The sequence below is a fragment of the Phaseolus vulgaris genome, chromosome 9, assembly GCF_000499845.2.
Source record: "Phaseolus vulgaris cultivar G19833 chromosome 9, P. vulgaris v2.0, whole genome shotgun sequence".
Classification (NCBI taxonomy): domain Eukaryota; kingdom Viridiplantae; phylum Streptophyta; class Magnoliopsida; order Fabales; family Fabaceae; genus Phaseolus; species Phaseolus vulgaris.
In genome coordinates this window covers 32,309,215-32,322,808 of record NC_023751.2, presented here as the reverse complement: position 1 = coordinate 32,322,808, position 13,594 = coordinate 32,309,215, and the positions used below count along the sequence as shown (strand labels likewise).

Below are 13,594 nucleotides of genomic sequence, written 5' to 3'. Positions count from 1 at the left end.
TAAAAAGAAAAAATTAAGATTACTATACAATTAGTCTTGAAAAAGAAAAAATTAAGATTACTATACAATTAGTCTTGAAAAAGAACTTTATTCCTTTTACTTTTTATTTATAAATTTAAAATCTTCAATGAATATTAAAATTTAATTGCATACTTTTTATTACAATAAGAATAAAAAAATTAATACAAATTTTTTAATTTTGATTAGTTTTGTACTAAGGTTGTTTTTTTTTATTGTATTAAAATCAAAATATATCAATACTTATTACACTGAAAACAATATTCATTCAAATTTAACATATTTAAATATATTACAAATTCCTATCTCAATGCAAGGTAAAAGTATCAATAAAGAATAATGATTTATTTTATTTCTTAAATCGTTAGGTTTGATGTTTTATATTTATGGAATAATAAATTATATAATTATATTTATGGAATAATAAGGTGATCAAAACATATTATTTATTATTAAAATAATTACTTTAAAAATCATATCAGTCATAATTTGTGGTTTTGCTCTTTGAGGATATAGGTTTTATAATCTTTGATTGAATGACTGTATAGTCTGTGTTTTGAGCTAGTAGTTTTCAAGATCGTTATTAGAAGTAAAGAACTTTCTTCTATCATCAGAAAAATAATCAACCACTATATTTTTAATGTTATTTTTTTCTGTTTTCTTATCCATTATTTTATTTTATTTTTGAAACTTTTTTACTCATTTTTCTTTTGAATTATTGAAACGTGTTACCTAAGAACACTCAATTCTTAGTTGTCTCTTTAATCTTACTCTTTCTTCCTGACCTATTATTTCATGTTTTGCTTTATTGGTCAATTTTTATGTATTCTTAAAAAAAATGAGTTGTCCAAAATTAATACAAAATAAGGTGTCAAAATACTTTAGTTGACTTGCTTTTAGTTGTAAACCAATTCATGTGAGTCAATGTCTCACTTTTGACACTCCTTTATACAAAAGGGAAAGAAATGACTAATGAAGACAATTTTTGGATTTCCTAAAATGTGTCGAGTCAAAGCTTTCTTGATTATTTATGATGATACCGGTGATTCTACAAAGACCCCACTGAGATGCACTCCATCATCATCAAAAGGTTATGAGAAAGTTCATGAAAATTTTGATCTCAACCTTTTTCAGATTAGAAAACGGTGAGAGTTTTTCAAAGTTCAAAAGGAGATCCCCAAGATCAAATATTCAACCTAGCATCCATGCTTCAACAACCTTGGTGGTGAAGGATTGATGAATTCTTAGTTAGATTGGATATTTAGCTTGAAGCTTGTAATCAAATATCCAAATGAAAGAAACAAAATGAAGCCAAATTCAATTTCAAGCAATGTGTGATTGAACCAAAATGTGTTGCTACAGAAGCAAGCCAACTGAATTTCATGCACGATTTCTTCCAAAACCAACTTCTTCTTCTTGCTCCAATGAAGCCACTTAATGGTAACTTTGTAGCATATTTCCTACACAATTTTGAAAAAGGTTCTAGTTTTCAATCTCAAAAGCTTAACTTTGATTCAAAACTAATGCAATTGAAGGCAGAGAACAGGGGTGATTGATAGTATCAATGATGGTTTTGTGCGACCGGTTGTGCAAACAAATTTGACACTTTTGCAAATTCTTCTAATCAACTTAATGTGGCTGTAGATGTGACTAGTCATCTACTTGATTACTCTTTGAATTGATAAAATTGAAAATTTGATGACTGTTTTCAAAGTAAAAGCTAACATTTATCTTTGTTCCTGTGATTGACGAGTATAATACTTGATCAGTATTATAGTCAACTTGGTGAAATTAAAAGTTTGGCTTCTCAACTTTAGTTAAACTAACACATTGTAACTAAGAGGAAGCAATACAACAATGTTTTCTTAAGGATATGCAAATTTAATTACACTCCTCCCTCTTTTCAAAGTAAAAGTTGATATAAAATTTGTATCTCATTTCTGTTTCTGTCGGGTAATGAGTAATAATATTAATCTTTTTACAAAAGGTAAAATTCAAAGCAAGGATAACATAACAAAAGGACATAATAAAGAAATTATAGATCCAAAAAAATCAACAAACGCCCAAATATGCTTTACGAAATAAAAAGGAAGTTCTAGCTGAATTTTTTGGAATAGAGAAAGTTGGTCCCAAAGTTGGAATTCTTCAAGTGTTTAAAATATAAAAACCATATCAGGTACCCATCAAATAACTAAACAAACCATTTTAACGTAGTTTGCAAATATCACATTAAATGACCATATTCTAATTCAACTAAAGATGAAAATATTAAAAAAAAAATACACACACACTTCAACAACCTTCTACCTAGAATTACATAGGTTTACAGCCAAATGTAAAGACAAAAATAAAAAATGGCCCGGGAAAGAAAAAGAAAATAACAATGTCTCAAAATTTCCAAGTTAGATTTTACAACTTTACACACCACCTTGCTTCAGGTGACGATGGTGAAAAATGGTTAAAATCTCATGACAAGATAATTAACATATATCTTCTGGACTATTGTGTAATCAAAATTTACATACCTATCAAACAGCCATTAGAGGGATAATCTAATAAAATTTTCTTCACAGACCTGCAGGCAATGGATGCAAAATCATGAAAGCATATGAAGATAGCAAGGAATAGTAGGCAATCATTAAAGCAGTGATAGTCAGCTATTTAATACAGGCCAAGTCTATGAACTTATAATTCAAACCTAAAGGACTGTCGGGCAGATTAAAAAAATCATAAAACCACCTGTCTTCTAGAATAAACCACATAAGCATACTTATCATATCATATGCACAAATACAGATACTTAACTTCCAATATTTCCATTCGATCACATATAGTTGAATTGTCCATGTAGCATACTGACGATTTAATGATAATAATATATTAGTCCTTTTAAAATATATCACCTCCTGTTGTAGTTGTTGTTATATTAGATTACCTCAAACAAGTCCACTCCACTAAGGTTGACTTATAAGTTGATATTCTGGAGAGGGTTACACTAATATACGGCTGCGTAAGACATTAAGATTAATAAACTCTATCAGAAGATACAAAACTACAGGCAACATTCAAGATCCTCCAGCTGCCAGCCAAAGCATTAGGGATATCCTATCCATTTGTAAACCACTGAAACAAACTCATTGTCACACAGGTAATTCAATCTTAACGTATGTCTCTTTTCTAAGATACAACAATGGAAGTCCTAATAAATGACAGTTCTTATATCACCCGCGTACCATCATATAGGATGATAAAAGTAAATTTATTTCTAGTGAAGTATATAGCAGTACAACCAAGTGGGTGATACTCAAGGATGTTTACAAAATTATAATATTCTCCTTCCACCTGTACCAACTGTTTCCTCATTGACAATAAATGTCTTTATACATATGAAGGAAATAGTCTTAGTCATCAAGATAAGCATTACAACAGACCACTTGGAAGCTTAGAAAACAATTTAGTTGATATATAAAAATATGGTTGAACCAGAACTCAGTACAGGATAATCTTGAAAGGAAATTTATAACAAGTTAGTTTGAAGTTTAAAGAAATAATGGAAAACGCGGGGAAGCTAGTTTGTTACCTCTTACATCTTGACAACTCAATTGAAATTATCAAGGATGATGACTTCCAACTCAGACCTGATGGTGGCCAAAACACTTTATGTTTACAATGATGATGAACATTTAAAATTAAAGACAGTATAAGCATCCCTTATTCAAAATTTTAATATATCATTCTTGACAATTAATTTTTCCATAAACCAAATGAATAATTTTTTATCATCCACTTAATAGCTTATTGCAAGTGTATTAAGACTATCAGGTTAAGAGCAATTCTCTATCTTTCTTCCATCTGATTACCAAAATATTTCAAGCATTGAACTCTCAAAATGTATATTCAGCCATTTATTGCACAGTCAACCTTTTTATTTAGTGAATGATCTTGGTCGTGAGTCCTGGTATCTTTAATGGAAAGAATAAGGAAGAACACCCCACTCCCCCCAATTAACCGAATCAGAGACACAAACTATCGAACTTCAAGGGTCAGCACCTCCCAATGACCAAGGCCCTAATTTCCTCTCATATATGACAAGATAATCTACTTCTACCCATCCCATCATAAATAGACAACACGCCTTATTCAGACCATCTAACTAACTCACTATTGTAACTAACCTATTTAACTAATTGCAAATGGGGGTCATCTAACAATACTCCCCCCTCCAAAAATAAAAAAGCACTCACATTGTTTCAAGATGAAATCGCTAACTGCTGCAAGTTCCAATCAGGGTTCCAATTATTTTAAGTATGACAACCAAGCCAAATCCCACCCCTGCAGCAGCCCCAAAAATATCATCAAGCCATTCTTGGTCCAATACAAATAGTTGAATACCTCTATTCTTCTCCAAATATCTGTTTTTGTAATATTATTGACTGTGAAACTAAGTATCAATGGCCCTGCACAGGACTGAGATTCTCCGACTCCTTTCCAAATTGCACCAAGGCAAGTGGCTTCTTCCTTTTCAAGGTAACACTGACCATACCCCACATATCAATGCTTTGGATAGGCAAGACAAATCCAATCTCTGCCTCTACTTCAGTCACCATACAAGGGTCACAATTCAGTGTCCTTTGCAATTCTGATGATGGAATCTGGGGTGACAGAATGACAACCCATCATCCTAAGTGGAAGCTTTTGAGTCTGGTGGTTGAAGCAGTGATTGAAGCACTAGAGACTGAGCTCCTACACAGCTGATGATAGGTCGACCAGAACTCTTGGGGTTTCATTATCTCTCACAACTTCTTTGTCCATGCTCATACCAAGGCTTCTCTTATTCTCAATCAACTGATTTGCTAAATTATTACTCTTGTTCTGTGTTTCTTTTGCTTCCTCCCCATTGATGCTCTATCCACAACCTTGTTTTTAGAACTCTAATTTTACTGTTGGTTCTAATTCACCATAGTTTGCCTCTTCTTGAATGTAAAGGTTCGTTCTTTTGACCCTTGTATCCACATTCTAGAATCCGTTTCTTGGCTCCCATGGTTCTTCTCATCCCAAACTCGATCATATCAATCAAAACTACTCTCTGGATGAAATCTTTTGACTGTTGCCGTCAGAAAGGTCAACCACATTTCCTTTTAATTACTCTGTCTCTACTGATTGAGAACAGCACTGCCATTGCACTTCAGCCTAAGATAACTCCTTAGGCCTCTTTTCCATCAAATGTAGGAATCATTTTGAAAGTCTTCATACCCACAGCTCCAACACAATGTTCTGATACCAGTCCGTAGAAATCAGGTATCTTTACTGGAAAGAACGGGGAAAGAACTGAATCCAATTTGTAAAATAGAACACACACATACTACAGAACTTTGAGGGTCTTCACTTCCCAATGCCAATAGGCCCCAATTTCCTCTCCCAGACAACAAGATGATCTATGTCTCTCCCTCCCTTCTTATTTATAGGCAACATGACTTATTTAAACTATTGAACCTCACTAACTAACTAACTGGCGAGTAACTAACCTATCATACTGCTAAGGTAGTTACCTAACAAAGAACCATTTGATAAAAAGTTTTGAAGAATATAATTTATAGTCCCAACTTCTATCCTAAAGTGAAAACCCAAAGACAGGATTTTCTCATTCCTCATCCTAATCTATCTTTTTATTATTTTCACAAGTCGGCCAGATGGCATTATAAAATTGAACAGAAACAATAAAAGGATGGGCCCGACACATTTAACAAATACATGTCTATGTATATCATAATATGGGAATTTAATCCAGGAGAGAACTGAAAAATCCAGAAACGCAAACCATGATTTGATTTTGAATACATTCAGCACAGTAACTGGGGTCATATGTATAAAGCTAGCCTTCAGACCAGAGGAAAGAACTAAAGAATATGTCCATTTCTGACTTATTATACTGCACAGGATACATGCATATATATATATATATATATATATATGGATAGATAGATAAAAAGATACAAGGAGAAAACAACATAAGGAAAAATTGGAGCTGAATCTACAGATATGGTCCGGATTACATCATGTACAGGAAATTTCCTAAAAGAAAGCAATTTATTTACATAAAATTAAATTAAATATGATATAAATTGAAACGAAGTCAAATAAGGCTATTTTGGCCCATCTTTCTTCTTAATACTTTAGCTTAACTACTTTAAAGTTAAGCTCAAAATAAGAGCTTTAAAAATAAAGAAGTTTGGAAAATTTCAATTTTTTTAAAGCTTAAAAGAGAACTCAATAGAGAGATGGCAGAAGAGCAGAGGAAGAGAGAGAAAGTGGATACAAAGAAATAGAGAGAACAGAGAGAGAGAGAGAGTAAAACTCCTTCACCTAGCTTTTTAAAAATAAAATAACTACTAAGAGCTCTACAGAAAAAATGTTCTAAACTTCTTTTAAGGAGAAGAGAAAATAAAAGAGTCGGGCTAAATATAACCTAAATCAAATATGTATCGTTGTAGTATACTTAATGTCTCAACAGCAAGGAAAAGTGGATGCAGGAATAATTTTTCCTTAATCATAAACAGTAGGATGACTTAATACTTATTTATCTGGATGTTTAGATAATGAATGGGATTGATTTGGCATTCGTATACTGCACTTAGTTTAAAAATGCAACCGAAACCTTAAATGAAACAAGATTATCATTATACATAATTATCCTCAAAACTATACTATTCAAGTATTCTCACGATTCCCACGAACTTGTTGATGTTTCATATCTATGACCATATATTTGAATGTTTCAAATTTGTTGGCAATGGATGATAACTATTGTTTGAAACATTAATGAACAAATACTATTCAATATTATTCATAGAACTGTTAACTTGATTGTTATAACTTCAGCTCTAAAATTTACCCCTTTTCAATTTATTGTACTTTCTCAGTTTTTCCTAGTATTTTTACTGTTCCTGGACAAATAGTCACTGTTTCTTAATATATTAAACTAAATTTGTCTCTTTAAACAACAAATTACACACTGCATCAATCAACGTTCATAAGATAATACTTGAATCATAACATTAAAGGAATATATGACGATAAAATGTTTAAAACATAATAACACAGACCAAGTAAAACTTAATAAAAGATTCCATTTCTATCAGCACACATGAAAATAGATTGGCCCTTCAAATGAAAAACAGTGAAATATGTAACTTTCAGAACTATATTCCTTAATATGATAAATTTCATGTACACCCCCACGGAATATTCAAACTTTTACTGTACAAGGACTAACATGAGGAAGTGAAGACAAAGAGATGGATGCTACAACTACCTTTTGAGAGAAACACAGAACTCCACATTTGTCAACTGAGAAGAAAGGGGAACCAATTCTGGACTCAACAATAAGATAACCAATAGTTTATTTTATAGGTTAATTCATCTCAAACTCAAATAGAAAGGAGGCTTTAGCATCTAATTAGAGGCCAATTTTTTCTTAATCCTAGAAGAAAGAAGATCAGCTAAATTTGGTCTAATGAGAAACCTTATTCTTTGTTACCATATCTCTTTGCAATGAGAGGACGGACATCATCAGCATCAGCCAAAGTCTCAAGAAAGGGAAGTAGTGACATCAGTGCGCAATCTAATGGATCATCAAACCAACTCTTTATAGGAATACCATTATTTACTTGCAACCGGAAAACCTGAAATGCATTACATAAGAATAAAAGGATTAAACACTCAAGAATATTCAATAAAGAAAATAATATCTCCTCGTCCCCCATCCAGGGTGACAGGAGCCTTTAGGTGTTTTTAAGTGGGGAAAGAGATGGAGAGGTGAGAGAAGGGGATGGAAGAGAGTTATTTCCTCTTGTATGGATGTTTAAGGGTGTGAAGGATAGAATGAGGACTATTTTCCTCTTTAAAATAAAGCCTTCAACCCCAGCCCAATTTTGAGGGGGAAAGAAGAAACACTTTGTCCTCCTTCCCTACTCTAAAACGTCCAAACAAGGTCCAACCAAGTCCCTTCCTTTACCTTTTATCCAAACAAAAGTTATCATTGACTCGTTGTAAGCAATCTCAAATTTCTTCTATTGTATTATTGTCTTGGCAAATATTAGAGCCTAATGCAAATCTAATGCTTGCTGCAGTAGTCCACAAGATAACTTGTGAAGCTTTCAACATACCTATGCCTTATGGAAAATCTTCTAATATATACAACAATTGGAAAAGTGAAATATATTTAATTACCCTCAGACTCAATAACATTGTGGTGAGAGTTGAATACTTAACAGATATTGCAACCAACAACTTGGGAACTGAAGACAATAACTTGAACCAACAAAAGTGGGCAATGGATTTCGTACCTGAGGTGAATTATCAATTATAGCAACTTTTGCAAGATCAACACCTAATATAGTAAGATCTTTTGTGTAATTTCCATCTGAGAAAAGGCATGACTCTCGATACATGCGACGAGAGATAAATCTTCCTTCAGGATCCAATATATCAAGTAGTTGCTTTGCATATATGCTCTGGCTGGCAGTAAAAATAACTACTTCAAACATCTCTGATACTCTCTCCAAGAATGCGTGGAGATAAGGCCTCTGTTTTACATATACCGTGTATTCTTTCATATTGAAGAAAACAGTAAAAGTGAAATCCGCATCATCGCAGTGTTCCAGTGTAGAATGAACAAGTGTTTCTGGATACAAGAAAACATGGCAGATGGCTAGGTAAAAAGTATTTGCAACATTAAATATTTCAAAAACATTCAGAAAAATGATAAATCTGATTTATATGAATGAAACAGAGAAATATCATCCAGTAGAAATGCTTAAAGAAATCAGTCAAACTATGCCCGTTTGGTTGAGAAGTGCCATATTTTCATGATAAAGACCAATCAGTATAAATAACAATAAAAAGGTTTAAAAAGGGTGTCATGAATCAAAAGCAACTTATAATCATAATGAATAAGAAATGGTGAATTGGTCATAAGCATAATTTAACTTAACGATAGTAATTTATGTCAATGCTATATTAAATAATTATTGATTATTAATATTCTGTGGGAGACATGCTAACTTATTTTCTTACCATCTAAATCAAGCACTAGAGTTATTGACTTTCTTCTTGGAGATTCCTTAGGAATTAGGGTTGGCTGCCCATTCACTTCTATTTCTGATAGTTCTGGTAGATTCTTGATAAATGACTGTGGATCAAAGCACTCTGATTTATCCAAGTCACTTTTAACATCTGACTCCTGGTTGCAGGATCTTATCTGACCCATTGCCGAATACAAACTGGCACTTTCTCGAACCATCACAGTTTCTTCAAATGATACGATATCAGAAGTACAACCAACTTTAATATCATCTTCAAGAGCAGGCAGGATCATGTACTGTTCAGATGCAGTAAACATGGAAGGCTCAGCAGATCCATAATCAGATAGGCAGTTGCTTTCACTGATATCATCATCAAAGGAATTTCCACCAAAGGGTAAGCTTGTAATGATCATGTCAGAAATGTAAAAGTCAGATACATCACATGTTTCATAACCACAAATGCTTCTTCCCTCATCAGCTCCCAGTCCTACTATGTTTGTATCACCAATGCTCCCTAAAATAGAACCAAAGTAGTTAGCATATATTAAATAATTATCAACTAATCAGGAAGTAAGAGCCATATATTGTGATGCAGGTAGTTCAATCTAAAAGAAAACCATGAGAATCAAACACCTCTAACTAATTTTGGTCCTCCAGGAAATTGGGTAGGACTGTAAATATCATTACAGTCAGAAATTTCAAGCCAAAATATTACATGTTCAATCGTAGGGGTATTTCACTACTTTTTTTAGGGTCTCAATTTTTTGTTTTAGTCAGGTGCACAGACTTTGTTTTACAATTTATGATAAAGGATATTTCATTATTCTCATGTCTCATACCTGCATCCTTTTCAGTATAATGTTGTGAATGGACTTCAATGGGCTCAAAAGCAGGAGAAAACATTGTTTGTAAGCTTGCTGTACAGGGGTTGGTTAGTTCCTAGAAAAAAGAAAGAATTGTCAGTTGTGCATTATAAAAAAGTTCAAATTTCGTGGATTATAGAGTAATGGTTGACAAGATATGAACATTAGCAAAACAATCTGTTATTATTTTTAAAATGCCAAGGAAAATATTTAGCTTCCATATTGAATTGAAGCATCACACCCCGGAGCAATCATCCTTGATTCTCCTCTCAATGTGTTCAGATATCATATGGCATAACATAACTTTTAAACAGGAACGCTAAGTTACACTCAAAGCTTCTAGAAGTAGTTCCTCCATGCTCTCACTATAACCAAAGCTAAAGTTTCTAGAAATATCCTTTTAGTTAGGAAATGGCCTAATTTATTTATAAAGTACCGGACGGCTATAAGTATAATAGTTTTTCTTTTTGAGTGCAACACAAGTCTATATATGCAGGAAAATAAAATAATCATTGAGAAAGAGAGGGGGTTAAAAAGAGCATTCAAACTCACAAGATCCATCCTGTAAACAGCACTAATGAAAACATTGCATAAAAATATAAAATAGGGGAAGACAACATCCTTAGCCCTTTTAGAGTTTTAAGTTTTTACAGAAAATTCTAAAGGCCAATAAAGTGTTCAGTTTTGACACAGCCTAGCAAATTGTGGATGAGTTCATTTTACGACAATATTTATGAAGGATTATATCAAACAATTCACCCTCTATTTGTGGCAGTTGTCTAGATCACTGTAGTGATTAACACCAGCTATTAGTAAATTAAACAAGTAAACTTCCAAATAGTTGTCTAAAGCCAATAAATCAAACTCTACCATTTTTCCCAGGACAGAAGAACAAACAGAAAATTGGTGCTCGGATTCAGACTTTTCTTTATCCACAAATTCGTTGCTGTCAATAGATTGATCGCAAGCATCATCTTTGGGCTGTGTCCTTGAGGAAACTACAGAGAAAGAGTAGGAACTATCAAATGTGAGGAATTGAAATAATTTAAGCACAAACCAAATAAATTAGGAAGATTTCAGAGAGTAATACCCATTATTGCAGCACAGGAACAGATTATGTAAAAAACAACAGCAAGAAATGGGTACAAAATTTTATAGTTGGCCCACTCTACTCAGTCAAAAGATTAAGAACTAGTTCAGTTACCAAATGAATCTCACCATAACAATTTTTTCTGTTCCATAATCCAACATTAAAAACTTTTAGAAAACCCCCAAATAATGATTTAATACCTGTACATTAATGATGCCAGCACAAAGCTGCACTTTGAAAACTATGATCAAAGATTCCAAGACATTACAAATAGAACAAGTTTATGACAATGAAGAATCCTAAAGATTACTGTTCAGAAATACACAAAGGGCTTATAAGAAACCATATTTAAAATTAATCTCAGATCATAAATCCATATTGGTATCACAGAGAACAATTCTTTCTTACATCCTCGTTTATGTGGCTCAAAAGCATCAACTCAACTCACATGACAAGGAAAAGACCGGTAATCCATATTATCTAGGTAATAAGACTACCCTTATGGTAGTAAAGTAGCTTCACTTTTGGATCTCTTTGCTGTTGTCACGTGTTTCTTTTTCTCATCTTTCATTTACAACAAGGATTTAGATCTTCTCATCCTGAATTTTCCACATGACTATGCCATGTGATAAGAGATTAACATAACACAGGACTATTTCTGAGACCCAGTGTAGGGAGGGGTGTAGCACCCAGAAAAGGAGGACCTTAATGTCTTCCCTTTTCTCACATGACATGGTCACTTGAAAAACTAACATAAGAGGATCCACATCCCAAGGAAATATTGAGATGTATTTCACATATCACTTTTTTTCTTAATTAAGAAACAAATGAAGATAATTATTGGCCAGGTAGAACAGCATGAATTGTTCTGTAACGTGCTAATTTTCATAAATTATGAACAATGCAAAGTCATCAATTATTCATAATAAAGAAAATCCCAATATCATAATGCATGTGATGCTCCAAGTTGTCCACACATGAAAGATTAAAATCACTAACATATTATATAATATATGCTAAAAATAGCAGAAGGTAAGCTGAAAAAAAAACAACAAAGTTAAATGCACAAATCATTGATAACGACACTGATTAGAAAAATAAAAAGGAAAATAGATAGATACTAAGAAAGAAGTCTCAGACAGATTGGAAACAGCCGCCTACCATCTAGATAAGTAGCGTCTATTTCAGCCTTTTGTGTAGAGATCATGATTTTAGAACATGGGCTTTTGGAGATAATTTTTGATTTCGGACACACATGAAGATCTTTTGTTTCTGTTAAACAGCTCACGCTTACTTTGCTCTTCATTTTTAGGGATGGCATTTGATTTGTGCTTACAGTAGATGCAATAATCTTGCTCTGGGCACATCTGTGGGAGGTCCCTCTAGACAGTCAAAGCAGCAGAGGCTGTTGCACAAAAAGAGAACAAAAATCTAAATTTTCAATTATATAATAAGCAGTAGTAAAAATACATAAATAATTTTTAACAAAAGGAATGGAAAAAAAGTTACACAAAAAGCAAGCAGCTTTTTACATCAGAATTTAGAGTAAAATCCCTCACCAAAACATCGTTTCACCAAGAAGCAAACAAGCCTAAAGGAAGAATACAGCAGCTGTATTCAATTGCGTACACAAGTTTGAATTAATTAGTCTAGCCTATATTCATAATTTTCCAGGCTCCATCAAGAAGTCTAAATTTCTTCTCCATCCTCATTTTCGCTCATAGGATAATAATTACTGACACCACAATAACCTAAACTATAAAAACTAAAATTACTTAAATCAAAAACATAATCTCCCAGAGTTCTAAAACATGATTAGTAAATCACTTCTACAGACTAAATAAAAAACTCTTTGACCACTTTCTATTGTTCCATGTTTCCAGTTATTTTCAAGTGATAACAATCATCAAAAGAATTCACCCTTAATACAATCCAAGTACTCCAAAACCAAAGGCCGATGAAAAGTCAAAACCCAAAACCCCAAGTCTGAAAACACACAATAAACCCACGAATTAACGCCTCAAATCGGAAGTCAACCCAAAAATATTTCCAACAAAAATCAAGCAAATCTCAATTGTCACACACACGCATACAGAAAAACCAACCCATAAAACGTTCTCACCACAAATTGAAAACACAACAGCGAAGTTTTTCAGTTTCCACTCACACAGCAGCATAACTAACAACAACTACAAGAACAAGAAACAGTTCTGAAATCTTTTTTTATGAACAGAAAAAGACAAAAATAATTTACCTGAGAGAAAAAAAAATGCGAGAGGTGATTGAGAGTGAAATTGGAAAGGGGATTATTACCTGTGTGGTGGTGGTAACCGAACCAACCCTTAGTTTCTCTCTCTAAAGTTCCATTTGGGTCAGAGTGAGAAAAGAGAGAGAAAGAGAATGGACAGTGTGAACCTTCAAGTACTATATGTGTTGTTGGATGATCGTTCTGACGGCTGGGATGGGATCTGTGCCTTCCACCGCTAAGAGAATGCCACATGGCACAACGGAACCAGCTCAGCGTGACGCGTTGACACGTG

At 33.2% G+C, this 13,594-nt stretch overlaps 1 protein-coding gene across 4 annotated transcripts; it reads right to left on the bottom strand.

The window, feature by feature from the left end:
* Window positions 1-1,000: 1,000 nt before the first annotated feature.
* Window positions 1,001-13,493, bottom strand: LOC137822891 (uncharacterized). Of its 4 annotated transcripts, none has more exons than XM_068627908.1 (10): window positions 13,368-13,493; window positions 12,216-12,459; window positions 10,835-10,962; window positions 9,941-10,040; window positions 9,094-9,615; window positions 8,364-8,701; window positions 7,556-7,700; window positions 3,599-3,656; window positions 2,544-2,593; window positions 1,001-1,478 (listed from the first exon to the last, which is right to left on the bottom strand). In XM_068627908.1, the coding sequence occupies exons 2-10, from the start codon at window positions 12,373-12,375 to the stop codon at window positions 1,453-1,455; spliced, it is 1,527 nt and encodes a 508-aa protein (XP_068484009.1). In that variant the 5' UTR covers window positions 12,376-12,459; window positions 13,368-13,493; the 3' UTR covers window positions 1,001-1,452. The 4 variants fall into 4 exon arrangements, with proteins under 4 accessions (XP_068484009.1, XP_068484011.1, XP_068484012.1 ...); XM_068627910.1 differs by lacking the exon at window positions 13,368-13,493 and adding an exon at window positions 13,177-13,235; XM_068627911.1 differs by lacking the exon at window positions 3,599-3,656.
* Between the last annotated feature and the right edge of the window lie 101 nt (window positions 13,494-13,594).